Source organism: Polypterus senegalus, chromosome 9, assembly GCF_016835505.1.
Source record: "Polypterus senegalus isolate Bchr_013 chromosome 9, ASM1683550v1, whole genome shotgun sequence".
NCBI classification, from domain to species: Eukaryota; Metazoa; Chordata; class Cladistia; order Polypteriformes; family Polypteridae; genus Polypterus; species Polypterus senegalus.
The window spans coordinates 104,896,613-104,916,364 of record NC_053162.1 but is presented as its reverse complement, the minus strand read 5'-3'; the positions used below and the strand labels follow the sequence as shown (position 1 = coordinate 104,916,364).

Genomic DNA, 19,752 nt, shown 5'->3' with positions numbered 1-19,752 from the left:
GAGCTGAGAGTGCAGGAACTGTGTCTGACAAAAGCATTCAAATGAATAAGAGGTGATAGGACTGTGGGCATGGTTGAAAATGGTTGAGAGGAGGGCAGATTTGAAAAAATCCCACACCCCTTTAACTTACCTAAACCATGCTACTTGAATGATGGCGCCCTAGGTGACCAACTCTGTCGTCTAATGGGTTGACTGGCTCTGCTTAAAGGATTGACATTCAAGTCAACACAGAGAATTTTAAGAGGCATTTTATTTCTAAAGTCAACATTAATTAACATAGAATAAGAGTAAGGTCCAATGGCCAGGGTGGACAGAAAAAACAAAAAAAAACTCCAGACGACTGGAGAAAAAAATAAAATCTGTAGGGATTCCAGACCATTAGACTGCCCGGTCCCCCTCTGGGCATTCTACCTAACATAAATGAAACGGTTCTCTTTGGATTTAGGGTTCTCACGGGAGGACTTGATGATGATGGTCATGTAGACTTCTGGCTTTAATCCATCCATCATTGTTGGAGCATCATGATGCTTTGAGTAGGTGGTGGTGGCGCAGGAAAAAGAAACAGAAGAGAGTGTAGGGGTCAGTACGGAGTTTAGAGCCACCATGAATAGTTATTATGATGAATTAAACAGAGTATCAGGATTAAGTTAAAGAGAAGTTATGAAAAGGCCATGTTAAAGTAAGATGATATGTAATGTTAATTTTTCTATGGGTTAAAATGTTTTTGTAGTCAGATAAAACTTTAATACTTTAAGAAGGGTCTGCAGTTATTTTTACATATGGGTTTGTTTTATTTTGTGCTGATAATTCTGGGGCAAATGTCCTTTATTATGTACAATATTTTTTCACATATACTATATAATGCAAGGTGCTATAACTTTTCAGTACTTAATTGCACAAACCACTCTGCGCAGTCATACTTGCAGTTGTACTTCATTACTTGTATGTAGTATGTCATGACAGATTTGCAGTCCAACAAAAGCATGTCTCACAGAAGAGAATGCGGACATGCTAGTTTTTCTTGCAAAAAATTAAAGGGTTTCTAAAGACATTGTTTACACATGTGCGATGTGAACTGTCTGCATTTATGCAAAGCTTTAAATGTGTTAGTAGTCTGTGTTACTTTTCTAAACAATTGTTTGCAGAAGTCCAGATTAAAGTAATAATTTATCGATAATTTTGTTTTTGTGTTTTCTTTTTTTACATCCTTTTAGAGAGCGAAGGCAAACGTGGGCAGAGGAAAGAAGAATGAATGCAGAGACCTTTGGAATTCCTATTCGTCATAATCGTGGCCGTGGAGGATTTCGTGGCAGAGGAGGAATGGGCTTTCGTGGTGGCAGAGGTCGTGGTGGAGGTCGAGGCAGTTTTGGTTCATCGCGTGGCAGTGGCTTTAGAGGTGGTTTCCGAGGAGGTCGTGGTGGGAGAGAATTTACAGACTTCGAATACAGGGTGAATTTATTTCAGTTAATTTGACTATTAGACTATTCTGCTTAGATTTATTTTTGACCTATGGACTTCGTTTATGCATTTAATTTTGTAAACTTCCAGTAAACCTAATGTGAAATAAGTGTGTTCAGAAACTGAGTGAATGAATGTAAGCAGTTTGAACCAAAATTAATTACAATATGAATTGTATGTTTATTCCTTTACCAACCATCACAGAAGTAACTTTAAGAGAACTGCCAAATTATTTGTTTAGGACACTTTCTTAAACATATTTTAATGTGTCATTGTTTTACCATTCAAGCTTTTTGGAAGAGAACCTTATTTAGGTTCAGTGTAACATTAAGCTTAGTTTTACATGTAACATGTTACATGTGTCTGTCACAGATAAGTCCTTTTCTTCTCATATCCACAAGTCTTGAATCTGCACTAAAAAGCTCCTAACTAATGACCCTGGTACATGGTACTAACAGAAGCTTTAATGATAAAATAGCCAAGTACAGGAAGTAAATTGTATTGTTAGCCAAGTAGTGGAAAACACCAACCAATCTCGGTATATTAACACTAGAATCCCTGAAGAAGACAAAAGTCGTAATGCCTGGCCACATTAAATTCCTTCACATCTTGTCATTAGCTGTTTTGCAGATGTGTCAGTCAGCAAACAGCCTGCTATCCCATCACTCACTGATGCAGCTAAAGTTCTTCTAGCTCAAGTCTGTTTATCTGAGTTTGAGGTTTCTTTAATTGTATAGGGTAAATAATACATTGTCATTTGGAATACATAAATTTCATGTGTGTTCTGTGTTTGCAACTATCTGGATAAATGTTGGATGACAGGAAATGCAAGGTAAAATGTTGAATACATAACTAAAACTTTTTTCATGTTATAGTAATAATGACAAAATGCTGACGTGAACTGTATAATGTATGATTACTGAAGTACAAATATCAAACACTTCCACAAAAGGTATAACTAAACAAGTGTGCTTTTCTTCAAGAATATAGCCAAAGAAAAAGAAATATTAAATTTGCATGTTGCTATTAATGAGTAAAATCCCAAGCCCAAATATTAATCGACAAAATCGACATGTCTGTTTGGCTTGTGCAGAGGTAAGAACTGCTGCCTCATAATAGAGGTTGCAGGTTTGAGTCTGATCTTTCCACATTTGGAGTATTGAGCTTCTATAACAAAAATATACATTTGATTTGAGTCTGTAACACCCGGTGTAAAGTGTTTTTTTTTTTTTTTAAATTTTATTTTTTTATTTTTAAACCTGTAAAAGATATTGCTGAAGGGATATAAGCATTTACACAAACACTGGATAATCATGTCTTCTTGGAATCGTATTGTCACTTGAATTTTTTGTTAATGAGTTTTATTCTTGAATAAAAGCACTTGTTTTATACCTTTTGTGAAAGTTTTTATTTTATATTCCAGTCACCACTTAAATGACATCAGATCCGTCTCTGCCTTTCTCGCTCATACACATAAACATCCGTGCACGAAAACATCATTATTTGAAAAATGCTATGTCCTTTGAACATGAGTTGTCATTTGAACATGTTTTTAACTGATCTTGCCCAATCTCCGCGTTATGGTGCATGGTACTGAAAATGCAGGCTTCTTCTACACCATTAGCATGGCACTGCCAGATCTAAACACTAGCTTAGAACAGCCTATTGGCCAGTGAAAGCGAAGTAAAAATGTTGTCTGATGTTACAGCTCTGCTTTTCCCTAGTAACTGCTCCATAAGCTTTATAACAACAGTGTCAGAAAGTATTTCTCCTGTTGAAAGACTGGGATCTTTTCCTAAATAAAGAGTGGCATTGACACATGTACTTCATCTCCAAATCTGCTGCAGTCCAAAACTTCATGCCAAATTTGTCCGTCTTGGTTGAGATGTATTGCAAGCAAGGACAATGGTTATGCATCAATAGTAATATGTTGCCCTGGGTTTTAACTTAAAACACAGTTCTCAACAAAATGTTGCATGATGTCCAAGATTGCAGCAAATTGGTCATTTTTTTCGTGTGTTCTGCATGGATGTCTTTGTTGTCAAACCGCAAATGCCACATGATATTTTGATAGCAGTCATGGGACATTGTCACTTTGATTTGCCAGTACAACAAATAATTCTGACCAGGCATCAGCCACAGCACCAACTGTGGTCATCGCTGCTCTTGTGAAAATAATCTCTCTCTCTCTATATATATATATATATATATATATATATATATATATATATATACACACACACAGTAATCCCTCGCTATATCGCGCTTCAACTTTCGCTGCTTCACTCTTATCGCGGATTTTAAATGTAAGCATATCTAAATATATATCACGGATTTTTCGCTGGTTCGCGGATTTCTGCAAACACTGTGTCTTAATTTATGGTACATGCTTCCTCAGTTTGTTTGCCCAGTTGATTTCATACAAGGGACGCTATTGGCAGATGTTTTAGAAGCTACCCAATCAGAGCATGTATTACATATTAACTAAAACTCCTCAATGCTATAAGATATGCTTGATTATTCTTTTGACTGCTTGATTGTTTGCTTGTCTCTGCCTCTCTCTCACCCTCTCTGACATTCTCTGCGCCTGACGGAGGGGGTGTGAGCAGAGGTGCTGTTTGCACAGAGGCTGTTTGCTTAAAAGATACTGACGCTCCTCTAAAAAATGCCGCTTTATTGCGGTGCTTCGGCAAACTTAAAAGGACACGTATTGATTTTTTGATTGTTTGTTTGCTTTTCTTTGCGAGCGCTCCCGCTCTCTCTTAAATTCTCTTCTCCTGATGCAGACACTCCTTTGAAGAAAAGATATATTTACATTCTTTTAATTGTGAGAGAGAACTGTCATCTCTGTCTTGTCATGGAGCACAGTTTAAACTTTTGACTAAAGGGTGTTATTTCATGTCTAGAGGGCTCTAATAATGTTAACAGTGTGGGAGAGTTTATAAGGGCTTAAAATATATAAAAATAACTATACAAACATATGGTTTCTACTTCGTGGATTTTCATCTATCGCGGGGGGTTCTGGAACGCAACCTCTGCGATCGAGGAGGGATTACTGTAATTCACTAAGGCAAGACAACCATGGAAAGCACACTGGAAGGGGCGTGGACTCACTGAGCCGCCGACAAGTAAGACACTTATGGCGCACGCAGAAGGAGCCACGCCCACCAACTCCTGGCACCTCTCAGCCACGTTGACTGTTCATAGAGGCATGTTTCTCGCGGAGGTGAATTGCCATATGCAGCATGTTAAATGGTTTGCGAGGGGTATCCCATGGGATCCTTAAAACAATCCTTTACAACTGAGATTAAAACACAATGAAGCAAGCAGTCTTTAAACAGAGTTTTCGGTTACGATGCACGACCACGTGCACCATAGCAAACTGTTTTACTGTGTTGGTTCGTTCCATGCATTGTTATAATGTTGCTTTTCTTGCTGATTTATTACATTACCGATTTTTCAAATGTTAATTTTCTCCCTGTGCTTAAAAATCATTAAAAAACCGGCCTGATTATATGGCATATGGTACGCCGCGGGTTGGCTAGTGGAGATAAAAACCCTCAACTCAGAGAGGGAGAGGCAAGTTCATTGTACCACATGAATGTGACTGAGAGAATAAAACTGAATAATATTTATATATAAAAAAAGCTAACTTTTACAAGTAGCAAAACTTTAAAATGGGTGTTACAGACTCAAATCAAATGTATGGTTTTTATTTTATAATAGCAGCTCACTACTCAAAACGGTGAAAGCCCGGGCTCAAACCTACAACCTCTTGATTACAAGGCAGTAGTTCTTACCTCTGCACCAACCAAGCAGACGTGTCGACTTTCTGTCGACTGATATTTGGGTTTGGGTATTTGCTCATTGCTAGCAACATGTTTGATATTTGTATTTATGTCTTCACACATTATACACATCAGCCTTTTGTTATTACTATAACATGAAAAAAAATTCTGTTTTAATTATGTTTTCAACATTTCCTGTCATCCAACATTTATGCAGATCATTGTAGACACAGAACACACATGAAATGTATGTATTCCAAATAATATATTATTTACCGTATACAATTCCAGACACATCAACCCAGATGAATAGACTTAAGTGGGGAGAACTTTAGCTGCGTTGATGAGGAATGGGATAGCAGGCTGCTTGTGCTGAGTGAAACATTTGCAAAACAAAGACACTGATGAAGAGGTGCAAGGAGATTTAAGGTGGCCTGGCATTACGACTTTTTTTGTAGGTTTGAAGGATTCTGGTGTAAAGTTATAATATACTAGCCACTCCCCAAAATTTGCATATATTTTTTTTCTGCCCTCTACTGCACATAGCTGTTAACTGTACAAGGGCGTGAGGTTGCCAAAGCAAAAGAAAAAATTGAGAATGTGCTCCCCTCTACTTTCTCATATACTGAGTTAAAGGAAACGGTCATTAGAGCCACTTTCAGTTTTGCAATATTTTTCAAACATATCTTTGTTTCTCATTATACCTAATCTTTAATTTCGATACGCAATCATTTCTCTATTTATAATCAAACTTTATATTAAAATATTTTTTCCTTTAGGTAGGTCGAAAAAGGTATGAAATTTTTTTCATAATTACTAGGGGGCTTCGCTCGCCAACCCCCGTGTTTGGTTTTCCCAAATACAAACTTGTAAGATTTTTCTTTGAATTGTTGCTATTTCATTAGTTTCATTTTCATTTCAGAACTTCTGTAAAAACAATATTTGGAATCTTACATGTCCCAATATGCTGAATCTTTTAAATGAGGTCTGTGAGACTTTAATGACTTTTGTACCATAATGTAGGAAAGGTTTCTCTATTTGGAATTTCAGGACAGACAAAACGTTCCACATCATCAGCAGTTAATATTTTGTTTTACAAAGTAACCAATAAATGCCTGTGAGTTAAACCCCATTTTTGAAATTCTGTGACTTAAACTAATTTCCTTTTGTTTGCATCCATGCGATCTGTGCCTTTTTTTTTTTTTTTTGGATACTGTAGCAACTGACGTAATAAAGTGTTGCAAAAGTTCTACGTTAACAATCGCTTACTGTGTAACCCTAAACATAACTTTCAAGCACCCTCTCCAACCTTTCCTCCCATGGGTCTCGCCTCCCCTTTACCGCACCCAGCTATCAGTCTGCCGTGGTGTACTCTGCCCTCCCTCGAATGGACCTAACATTCACTTAAAACAAAAAAGGCTTCATCTTGGCTGGGATGCTAAAATACTTTCGGCTGTAACTGCTTTCATATTCTATACCTTTCTCTGGATATGCATCTCTTTTCTCCGCATTGCTCTTTCTTCTTTGCTAAGAGCACAGGCTCTGTGTGTGCCACGTGACTTTACACGACTGAATGTTTTGTTTGGGCTGTCTGAGTTCATAATTGATAAGAAGGGCGTGTCTTGCAAGACTCTTATGTTCCACGTCCCCGCAAGACTGCCTTGGGAAAATCTCTTGGCACCAAGTCTCATGTTTACTGTCCCCACGAGACGCTCCATGGCCTGTCTTTGTTGTCTCGCGGGTCTTTAAAATGTCTTTCGAGAACTTCTGAGAAGATCCCGTCTCGTTGCCTGGCTTTTACTTTCCTGGATTTTTTTTTATATAGAGAGAGTCCTATGCATTACCTAGATTACGTGCAAAGTAAAAAAAGAAAGTCGCCGAAAACATAGAAAAAGTGTTAGTATTATGTAATATTTGTAAAAATGCATTTAGCTACATTTAATTATGATTATATATATATATATAAAAAATGTATTACCAGAAACACCATGGGGGCATAGCAGCTTATTGTACCCATTATTATGTCTTTATGTTTACATGGCATGTTCAATGTTTACATATTATTGTTAAACTGATGATGCATAAATGAAAATTAATAACAGTTGTTGAAAGAATATGCATTATATTGAATACTACTTTTAATACCATGTACACATTTAAATTTCCATGATACAAAAAATTTGGATGGTGGTTTAAATAAAATACTACTTTTCGTTGAGTAATTTTTCTCAAATTTCTTATCTGTTTGCTTTGTATCATTGTGAATATCTGTACAAAATTTGAATCATCTATCTGTAATTATAACCATAGTTTACTTAGTATTCAGTTAATGGCCCAAAAGTTGACAGGATTCCTTATTTTTGATATAAAACAGATGCACAAAATCTCATTGACCTAGGTCAAAGCATTTTTGAGTTATTGTGTTTACACACAGACCCACAGACCGACATAATTTCAAAAATGTTTTTTTTCAGATTCAGGAGGTCTAAAACGTCAAGATTCATCATTCTCGAGGTCAAATTTTTTTCACGATTCCTATGCTTTCTGTATACTATGTACATGAGAAAGTAAAAAACAGGCTTCAAATAATTCCCCCCCCCTGCACCCCAACCACCCTGCATGATATTTTATCCACTAGAGAGTTACTAGGACTTTATTATGTATATTGGGTCATAATAGCTTATCCCATTGAATTGACAAATTATAAAAGTGAGAAAATTAGCAAAAAATAGATTTAATAAAATTGAGGGAGATCTTAATACTTCTGCAATTTAAGTGCAAAATTTTATTTTTTGTTTTGTGGGGCACTGTTGGATAAATTTAAGGTTCAAAGGTCTTTTTTATAAAGCATTTCAGGCTTTATAAACAAGTTGCTTTGTAAAATCACTGGAGTGAGTCAACATATGCTTTAATTTATTAACAGGTCACAAGTAAAATTTTTGTAACCTCCCATTTTCTAGACTTGCAAATTCCACTATTGAATGATTTTAGGTTAAGACCAGGGTGTTTGAGCATATAAAATGAACTTATGCTCTGCTATTTCATGTGTAGAAGTCTAAAAAAGGGTTTATAAAGCACAAATATGTTGTGAAAATTTGCTTAATGTTTCAATAAATTTCAACTATCTAAGTATTATGCAAACTTTTTTGGAGTTGTCATTTTAACATATCTAGCTCTAGGAAATTTAATTTGGATCACCATGAGCAAAAAAAAAAAATTCACAATCCCTGAAAATATACTCAGTGAATAAACATAGCATTGACAATATCCTCCAGAAGAGCTAACACTGCCTTTGCCAATTGTGTCATACAACACACAGCTTAACTTGTATAATCTTTCTTTCAGGTGATAGTGCATATCTCATCTGAGCCTTGCTCCTAACACCACTCATCAGCCCACAAAAAAAGAATATAATGTGGGCACCAACATGGTCGGTGATAGAACAGGCCATTGGTTTATTGAGAAACATATGGCAGTGTTTGGACTTGTTGGGTAGCCCATGGCTATACAGTACAGCCCTACCAAGATTTGACACATTTTGATGGCTTGTGCAGTACTGTACAACATAATGCAGTGACATGTAGTGCAGACCCTGTCCCTTAGAATATGGAGTGGAGTGGAGTGGAGTGGCAATTCAAAGATGTTTGGGTTCTATATGTTGAATGTAAAGAAACTTGCATGTATTGCAATACTGACATTTACTTGGCAAAATGGTTTAATTTATTTTTACAAATTCAATAACAATGTTCCTAATATCTTACAGATAGTCTGGCAGTAGTCTGGGCACTGCAATAAAGGTTCTTTTATGCCTTACTAATGCAGTTAGACCAGCCCAAAAAAAAATTGCTGTTCTCCACTTCAGTCAGTAATACTTTCAGGTCACATTCACTGAACTTTTGTTTTCTGTGTTTGATGGTTTGTTGTAAAAATGTCACTCTGCAACATGGCAAAATGTATATGGTGATTAGATCATGGATCATTAGATCATTATTAGATCTAGTATGGAATATGAGGAAGAGTTTCCAGTGTTTCCCAAACTCGGTCCTGGTGGATCACCTGTGGCTGCAGGTTTTTGTTCCAGACAGATTCCTAATCAGTGACAACACCTGATAGCACTGATCTCATTTAATTAGCTGGTATTTTTTTTTAATTTTATTCGACATTTAGAAAAGCTTAGCAGCAGGATTTTTACATTTATAAGATATTTAAAAATATTTCTGCTTTTGCTATAATGCTTAACTCTGTTTTGTTGATTTCATTATACTTTGCCCTTTCTCTGTGCAGTTTTTCCCCCTTTGTTGTATCTTATTAATGACAATTTAAAACAAACAGATCAGACACCCAGGCAGACACTGAATAATGAAAAGCTGCAATTACTTTAGAGTCAGACCCACTAATAAGTAAAAATTGGATTAAACAATTAGACCTAGAAAAGTAGAATGACAATCAAAATGAAAATACTGTTAAAAAGAAAGAAATACATTATTCCTATATAACTGCTTGGCACATTTTAATATTTATTTATTTATTTATTTATTATTTTAGCAAACTTAGTTTTCTAATTTCTATATTGTTCCCTAAACACAGAACTTTGGAAATATCAGTTCACTTAATTAGCCCAGGAGTCCAATTAAAAACAGAATCTGGTTGGAACAAAAACCCACAGCCACAGGGGTTGACCAGGACCAAGTTTGGGAAACACTGGCTTATTCACAATGCCCCATTTCTTACTAGGGTGCCAATGTTCCTAGCTGTAGGAATTTCCTTATACAGTGCATCCAGAAAGTATTCACAGCGCATCACTTTTTCCACATTTTGTTATGTTACAGCCTTATTCCAAAATGGATTAAATTCATTTTTTTTCCTCAGAATTCTACACACAACACCCCATAATGACAACGTGAAAAAAGTTTACTTGACATTTTTGCAAATTTGTTAAAAATAAAAAATTGAGAAAGCACGTGTACATTCTCAATCCTTTGTCGAAGCACCTTTGGCAGCAATTACAGCCTCAATTCTTTTTGAATATGATGGCACAAGCTTGGCACACCTATCCTTGGCCAGTTTCGCCCATTCCTCTTTGCAGCACTTCTCAAGCTCCATCAGGTTGGATGGGAAGCGTCAGTGCACAGCCATTTTAAGATCTCTCCAGAGATGTTCAATCGGATTCAAGTCTGGGCTCTGGCTGGGCCACTCAAGGACATTCACAGAGTTGTCCTGAAGCCACTCCTTTGATATCTTGGCTGTGTGCTTAGGGTCGTTGTCCTGCTGAAAGATGAACCATCTCCCCAGTCTGAGGTCAAGAACATAAAAATAAAAAACATAACAAAATGTGGAAAAAATGATGCGCTGTGAATACTTTCCGGATGCACTGTACAGTGGAACCTCGGGTCACAACCGTAATACGTTCCAAAACTCTTGTCGCAACCTTGATTTGGTTGTGACCCAAAGTAATTTCCCCCATAGGGATTGTATGTACAGTAATCCCTCCTCGATCGCGGGGGTTGCGTTCCAGACCCCCCCGCGATAGGTGAAAATACGCGAAGTAGAAACCATATGTTTGTGTGGTTATTTTTATATATTTTAAGCCCTTATAAACTCTCCCACCCTGTTAACATTATTAGAGCCCTCTAGACATGGAATAACACCCTTTAGTCAAACGTTTAAACTGTGCTCCATGACAAGACAGAGATGACAGTTCTTTCTCACAATTAAAAGAAAGCAAACATATCTTCAAAGGAGCGCCATCATAAAGGAAAAAATCAATACATGCTTTTAAGTATACAGAAGCACCGCGATAAAGCGGCATTTTGTAGAGGAGCTTCCGTGTCCTCTCTGCAAACAGCCCCTCTGCTCACACCCCCTCCGTCAGGCAGAGAGAGCGAGAAAGATAGAGAGAAGCAAACAAGCACAGCGGGAAGCATATCTTATAGCATTGAGGAGTTTTAGTTAATATGTAATACGTGCTCTGATTGGGTAGCTTCTAAGCCATCCGCCAATAGCGTCCCTTGTATGAAATCAACTGGGCAATCAAACTGAGGAAGCATGTAACCTAAATTAAAAGACCCATTGTCCGCAGAAAGCGGCGAACCAGCGAAAAATCTGTGATATATGTTTAGATGTGCTTACATTTAAAATCCGCGATAGAGTGAAACCGCGAAAGTCAAAGCGCGATATAGCGAGGGATTACTGTAAATACAATTAATCTGTTCTGGACTGTATGAGTTGTATGTAAATATATATTTTTTAAAGATTTTTAAGCACAACAATAGTTCGTTATACCATAGAATGCACAGTGTAATAGTAAACTAAATGTAAAAAAATTGAGTAACACTGAGAAAACCTTGATCAGAGAAAACTAACTTTGCAAGAGTTCACACTATAGCCTTAAGAACCGCTCTCTGTAAATACTTTTTTAATGAGTTTTAAGCATAGGGGAAAAAAATGAACATTTGAAAAATCTGCTATTTATACAAAACCTAACCATAAACAACCAAGAAAACAAACCTTGCATGAGTCGAGTTCTGGCATGAAGGAAGTGAGGAGGAACTGGGTGGAGAGGAGTTTTGAGGTAAAGTCTGTGATGACGCGGGTTTGCTGCATGCTCCCATCTCACTTCCGGGATCCCTTAAACCCGTCACCATCTGTAATGTACCGATGAGCACGACAATGAGGCACTACATTGGAGCAATCGGATGGTGCAAAAAGTGCCAAGTGCTTTTATTAAAATCAACAAAACAACAACAAAAGCAAAGTCTAAATTAAATAAAGTGCAGTGCTTTCAGAATCCTTCAATAAATAAATAAATGATCCCATAAAAACAGAAGTGAACCGGAAGGGAAACTGGCTTGTGTGGTCGTGAACAGATGCAAAAGTTTTTTTTTTTTTTTTTTTTTGTGTTGGGCTGTTGGACATACAGCATCATTTCACATTTGCCAAGGTTTTTTTTTTTTTTACTTTTTTAAGGGGGTGGCTTAATGGGCTTTTATTGCTTTCTGCATTTTAATGCAAATATCTAGATAATCAAGAGCCTTTTACATATTCAAGTTTCATCTTAGAAGTATGTTAATATTTGGATATCACTGTTTCTGAGCCTAGTTTTGAATTGTGTTCAAATAGGCACCTCTCAGACATGTTTGCTTGGTTTCCTCTACCAGAACACCTTTTGTCAAAAATATGCTCAGTGACTATTTAGGGCAAAGAAGATTATTAGAATGTTGTCATTTTTTAGGTATAAGATCCAATTACTCCACCATTTTTGCTTGTTTTTTAGAAGCCTTTTAAGCTAGCATCTGCCATTTTGGGAATCAGTGAGGATTTTTTAGTTTATATTCACTACATTATTATTCACTCCCTCACTTTTTTTTTTTTTTTTATATAAACAGCATGTGGCTAAATATTTAAGTTTTTTCTTTTCTTCTCTGATATTTAAGATGGGTTACTTTTATTATGTGATAATTGTGACTGCTCATTTGAATATGTCATATTTACTAAAGATGACATGGCAGAATTTTAACAGTATGTTAAACATTTTTTCAAACCCCCATTTGCACATTACAAAACCTGCTACTTTTGGCAGCTTCACACGGTCTAGTAATGCAGTCCCCTTTCAGAGTGGTATCTTTGTCTTGAATGTATGATTTGTTTAGATTCTGAAATTCTCTAGTCTGTTTCTATGATTCAGATAATACTCTTATTTCTATCTATTATAATTTAACTGAAAATATAATTGTTACTACCTGTGTTGAGAAGAGAATAGAGTACAAATTGTTACAACCTGGGTTTGGGTGCTCGTATGAAAAGCGCTGTAAATATGGTAAGCCAGATGCAATATACAGTATATTTAGGTCCAACAATAAATGCATGAAGAATCATTTGATTCTAAAATGTGCATGTTTTTAAAATGCGTTTTGTATACTCATGTTTAGGGCTGCAACTAATAATTATTTTGGGAGTCGACTAATCATTCAATTTCTTTTCTCCGATTAGTCACGATTGTTTCATGCCTGACTATTTTTGATGCCTGCAACCTGTGGTTGTACATCCTATTTTGGGCTCCAGTTCATGTCTTACCTCATCTGCTCAAGTCTGTCCACCTGTAAATGTCACCCAGATGTGTCTGCATTAACACTATTAAAAATAATAATCAAATTAAAATAATAACCAGTGAAACATATGAATTTGAAAATAATCAGATATTTTATATTGGTGTGACCATCACAATACGAAATACATTAAACAACACAAGCTAAAGTGCACATAGTTGTTACACCAAAAAAAGTGCATTTAACCAAAAATGGTCACTGGTGTGTCTTAAAGTATAAAGTTTAAATAAAGCTTCAGTACAAATAAAATAAAACAATGTACAGTTTATAAAAGATTCAGTTAATATATTCCTGATTATAATGCAGGAACGTGAGCATTTTGACCTGCTCTGGTGTGAGGCTGGCTCTCTTCTTTGAGACAATGGTCCCTGCTGAGAAGAGACACTCCGGAGGGAGCAGAGGTAGCAGGAATGCACAAGAATGATTTTGCAGACAAAGATGTTTTAATTCTCACACTCTGAAAGAAAAGTGTTGTAGTTTATCACATCATGTACTATATTATGCCAAAATAAAAAAAAATAACGGGACTAAAATAAGTAACAAGCTAATTACTGATATACTCCAAAATACAAGTTACCTAAAGTTGGTTAGGTTAGAGATGGTTTACTATTCATATGAACTCAAATATTATGCGAAAAAAGAAGAAAAAAAAAACTAAGATGGCTCAGCTACTCCTGTTCACTCGTTTACTATAGCTCCAAAAACGTTAGCAAACATAACTGAAATTATGTTCACTTAACCCTTAAACTGCTGCAACCGGCTAGTCTTTGTCTAGTGCAATTTGGAAGCACGCCGAAGCAGAGTATGTGCGGTGACATACATTTGGTAATGTACATTCATTGAACCCCGCAACCAGCTATATTTGCTTCACAGAGTAATTTGGCAGCACGCCAGAGCAGATCAGTGAGTGCCGTACATTCGTTGAGCAGCCAGCTCATGAGCACTGCTGGCCCCGGCAGAACTGCAGCACCACTGTCTCTGGGATTCAGCCGCTGCACTAGATGAGCCTGCAGTCATCAGCGTTTACCTCTGTGTGTTTGCGTGCAGCCAGTTCATGTGCAGTTGGCTCTGTGATTTACTGAATTTCATCAATGGCTTCAGTTGCATCTTAAATATATAATAGATTGTTGCAGTATATATATTTTATATTTTTCACTGTTCATTTGCAGTGTGTAAAATGATCAGTGTTGCAGTAATTGTGATGCTCTTTGCACGAAAAAATATGCACATTCCGTGAAAATTTCACATTTTCTTTGTGAATTGTGACGTTTACTTACAAAGTGCATCTAAAAAGTGTTTGGCGTCCAGGGGTGCATTTACCCCCAAGTATGTGTCGGTTTAAGGGTTAACTATCATTGTCAAAACCTTGATATACACATTATAGTACAAACATCAATGTTAACACGTGACACTAATTTTACTCACTAAAACTTATCTCTCAAAAGACGGCGGCATCACAGCTACAGGATGCTTGCGTTTCAGATGCTCGTGCATCACGGTGGTGCTGCCATGAAAAGAAAGCTCTGCTTTGCATAATCTGCATTCAACTTTTTTTCTTTTTCAGTGAAGTGCTCCCACACTTTAGAAAGTTTCTGTCCCAATTTTTTTCCATCTCCTTCCCCCTCCTCGATCCGACTCGCCATTGCAACCACGTTTATTTTCCTCTACATTCTTCTCCTCAGACGTTCTTCGTTGGTAGGACTGTGTGCAGTCTTGACAAACGATACTGTCCCCAAACGTTCATGTAGTGCATTGCAGTTATAAAAACCAATATGGTTCTTTGTGACTGGAGCCTCTATTGAAGGTTCTGTTTATGACACGTTGACGATTTTTTGTAGCTGATGTTGCCAATTACATCGACTAATCGTTGCAGCCTTACTCATGTTGAAAATAAATCTTCAAATCATGTTGAAAGTTCTTATTAATTTTGTTTTATGTTTTCTTTTGCAGAAGGATAACAAAGTTGCTGCATAGTACTCCAAGAAGATTCTCCAGAATTGAGTTTAGTTCTTCATGGTCCAGAGAATTTTTTTTAGTTTTCAACTCTTCTTTGACAATATGAATGAAGCAATGTATTTGCTGTATATTTGTCACCAGCACTGGGGTAGACTGCTTGAGAGATATTATGCAGTTAGGTTTTTCCTTGCTATTTTTTTATGGCAATCTTTGAAATGTTAAGGTATGTGTTTGAAATAACCGCAGAAGGACAGGTAAATTTCTTATGTATAGATTCAGAACTACAACAGAACTATTCAGTATTTTTTTCAACAATATTGAAAGGTTTTTCTTACTGAAATGTATTTGATAAAATTAATTATAAAGAAATGTATGCAGAAGGCCGTTGATACTGTGATGAAAGTAATTTGATCACTGAAATAGCTTTATTTTTGGATATATCCTGTAATGTACCTTAAGAGCGCCAAATTTCTGTATATAGCCATTGGGGTTCCAAATACAGTTTTCTATAACTGACTTTTTTATGACAAACTTTATAGTACCATATTTACTTCGACAACTTTTAATGCCCTACTTTATTTATTGAGCCACTTAAACAAAAGTAGCTTGGTTCTTATATATAAGTAGGTTTTGGAGTAAATTGGTCCTTTCCTCAACGGGGATAAACAAATAGCCTGAAAAGGTGTTACAGAGAAAAAGTTAAATGGGTGAGAGATAAATATATATACTTCATAACAAGAAGCAAAAGAATGTGAAGGTATACTATCTGTGGGGAACCCCCCTCCAGTTAAGCAAAGATCAAGTACCTGGTATTTTGTCTTGTGGCCTTTTTGTTTTGTTTTTTTCCTTTTTTTTTTTTTTTTTTTTCCTTATTTAATTTACAATTATAATCCAGCCTATTCTCTGTATTTTATTGAAATGGATTTTTTTTTCCAGAATAGGTGGTCTTCACATTTTGAAAGGATATTAGAAAATGAATCATTCTGTCTTAGCTACATTTTTCTTTACTGTCATTTTTTTGCGCACTTAACAGCTCAATCATAGTTTATAATATTGTCAAACAGATCACTGTACTTAATTTAGATCTTATTTTCTCACTAAAAGTAGTGAAATATTAGTCTATACTTAATTTATAAAAGAGATCTGTTGAATACCTGCAACAATAGAAGCCTGTGAAGTTAAGCCTGTGTGTGTGTGTGTGTGTGTGTGTGTGTTTTTTTCTCTCCTATCTGCAAGCAAAAGAAATACTGGAATGTCTAAAGGGTCAGTTTTGAGCTTTTATTAAATATTTCAAAACCAATTTCAATTAATAGGAAATGCACCAAAGTAACAGATTATAATTTAAAGTTGATTATGGATATTTTATTCAGATGTGTTGCTTTCTCTCTAGATGCTGTCCAAGTTTACTTTGATGGCCTTGTTCAGTATAATGCAACGCACTTTGTGCTAAAACATGTAAGCTGTTGGCTTTTAATGTGATACGAATGGAAGAATAGGCTGTATATTTTCTTTTTTTTTTTTTTCTTTCAATGTTGCTTGTATATTTTTTAAGTTTCTTTATAGGTTTAATTTTAAATGTTAACCTGAATGGTTTATGCTTTCAATAATCAATTATTCCACCAAGTTATCATTCAACATCAGTGCTGTCACTGTCTTTTGTGTTCTAAACTTTTTACCATGTTATCCTTTTTGTTGAATGAATGGCACATGCTTAAAATATAATGCATTTTTCTTCAGGCAGTGGAGAAAACTTTGCTGTCATATGGTGGTCAGTGGAAACTATAATTTCCACTGTTGGTATTAAGCTGTTAAATATTGTTTTGTCTAGAATGAGTGAAAACTATTGTGGGTGAGGATGGAAAACTAAAAATGTCTGTTACCTTTCCAGTATGTGTCTGGTACTTAAACATTATTTAATTTGGGGTCAGTTGCTTATGCAGATTGGTTATCTTTCTTATGTGGATAGCTTTCAAGTACAGTACCCTCTATGGCACATGACAGGATGCTTTCCAAATAAAGGATAGTTCAGGAAATCACTAAAATGTAAAGGTCTTCAGCTAACAGTAAATAAATAAATAAAATACCAATAGCTTTACTGTTCAGGACAATACTACATTAACTTAATGGGATCACAGCTACAAAATGAAAAGGTTCCTTCTGCCTTGTATTTTAGAATACAGCACTATGGTGATTTTTGTCTGTTTAAAATTTACATAGATGTATTAAGTAGTCATTCGGTATTTACTTTAAAGAAGTCCCCTAATATTTTATTATACCTTGTTGTAAAAAAAAAAAAAAAAAAAACATTAAAAAAAAAAAAATAAAGAGGATAAACATTGGTGGTCTAGACTACCTGTGAAGAAGGTGTTCACGTCTATGAAGAGATTTATTTAGAAGTGGATAGATATTTGTAGTGTGGTCATTGGTCAAAGAGGCCACAGAAATAAAGGGATCCAAAGATTTATTTAAACAAACGAAATGTTTTTAGTTTGTCTAGTGTATATTGATATCCTCATTATGTTGGATCAGTAGTAGGAAGAGCAGAGGATAATCTATTGTGGTTGCCTGCACATTTTAAATGTGTGAACTGCTAGTTCAGTAAATGCAGACTTAACTAGGCATTTTCTCAAAGCACTACAAGAAAATTTTCCTTCATAAGACAAAACTAAAGTGGAAAAAATAGGGCAGCTAGTAGTAAATATCCGGTAGTGTAATAAAAGTATACAGTTTGGCAGGAGCTTGTAGTAAGCACACAAAATAAAGCCTGCATGTTAACAGTCAGTACTTGTGAGGAACCACAAGAAATCATGATACTGAACAACTTTGAGGTTTTCTGGATAAGAAGCATTTGCTGTATTTTTGTCGCAATAACAATGTACAATATTACTGAAATATCCCATGCTAATATAAAAAAATGTAAATACCAAAATGCTGTATGCTAGTGAGGTATACATATTTTTTTCCTGTATTATATGGGATAATAGCCAGTTTTGTTGGTATTTTTCAATCCCAAGAAACTTTACAGCATGGTGTACTTTCAATGTCTCTTGCCAGACAGAGGTTTTTATTCAATGCTGCAAATAAACAGTTGTTCAAATATTTGCTTCCTTGTTTGTTTCATTTTACCTATTCGATGTTAAATGCAGAGGCAAGCATTGTAATGCAGTTGATAGTGCTGCCACCTCATGGATCCACATTATCAGTTGCCGAAAAATGTTTCCTGTTGTGTTCTCAAGCCAATCTTAAGGCATTTTTATTTATTGCCAGTCTATCTTGGTTCTTTTCCTATTAGATTATACCTCTTTTACCTCAGACTTGAGGAACAAAGCTTTGTTTGAAAGATGATCCGTCAAAGCCAAACCTTTCACCTTGTTATAATAAGTAAACTGACTGAGGTACTGTGTTTCTGTCATTATGCTTGTACAGAGAATGAACAGTTTTGTTGGCGCTGTAATGCTGCCTCATATATCTAAAAACCAACTCTCTGTTAATGTTACACATGGTTACATTTTATTTAATAACTGTCCCAGCTTGACTCTTAATGACATTCTTAAAATAATGGTGGGGTGATCTAGAAAGACAGAACCTGGAACATGTAATCAAAATGGTGGAGAATGTAGTTGTTCACCTATGAAAGTTACAGTAAGAGCAAGAAACAACAATTGTGGGGTTTTTTTGTGTCAATCCACCCAGCCCATTTTTTTTCCAACTTTTGTTTTAAATCCGCCTGGACAAAGAATTGTTCTGTTTTACACAGAAGGAAAGAGGAACACCTCTTAATTCTTTGGATTTTTGTTTATCAATGGCTGAGCTTTCAAAGTAGCAACTTCCTTTTAATATATGGCATGCCTTATGGAAACAGTAGTATTTCAGCAGTGACATTAACTTTATTGGATTAACGGAAAATATGCAATATGCATCATAACAAAATTAGACAGGTGCATAAATATGGGCACCTCAACAGAGATATTACATCAGTACTTAGTTGAGCCTCCTTTTGCCAATATAATGCCTCTAGACACCTCCTATAGCCTTTGAGTGTCTGGATTCTGGATGGAGGTATTTTTGACCATTCTTCCATACAAAATCTCTCCAGTTCAGTTAAATTTGATGGCTGCCGAGCATGGACAGCCTGCTTCGGATCATCCCATAGTTTTTCGATGATATTCAAGTCATGGGACTCTAAAAGCCATTCCAGAACTTTGTACTTCTCCCACTGCATGAATGCCTTTGTAGATTTCGAACTGTGTTTTGGGTCATTGTCTTGTTGGAATATCCAACCCTTGTGTAATTTCAACGTTGTGACTGATTTTTGAACATTATCCTGAAGAATTTATTATTGGGTTGAATTCATCCGACTCTCGACTTTAACAAGGGCCCCAGTCCCTGAACTAGCCACACAGCCCCACAGCATGATGGAACCTCCACGTGATTTGACAGTAGTT

At 36.0% G+C, this 19,752-nt stretch overlaps 1 protein-coding gene across 3 annotated transcripts in view; it reads left to right on the top strand.

Moving 5' to 3' along the window:
* The window catches only part of LOC120535612 (protein LSM14 homolog A-like), a 93,757-nt gene extending 75,351 nt beyond the window's left edge, over nt 1-18,406 (top strand). For all 3 annotated transcript variants that reach the window (XM_039763561.1, XM_039763562.1, XM_039763560.1), the window contains exons 8-9: nt 1,215-1,449; nt 15,302-18,406. In XM_039763561.1, coding sequence (XP_039619495.1) covers nt 1,215-1,449; nt 15,302-15,325 — 259 coding nt within the window. In that variant the 3' untranslated portion in view covers nt 15,326-18,406. The remainder of the gene's footprint in view (nt 1-1,214; nt 1,450-15,301) is intronic.
* The last annotated feature ends 1,346 nt before the right edge of the window (nt 18,407-19,752 follow it).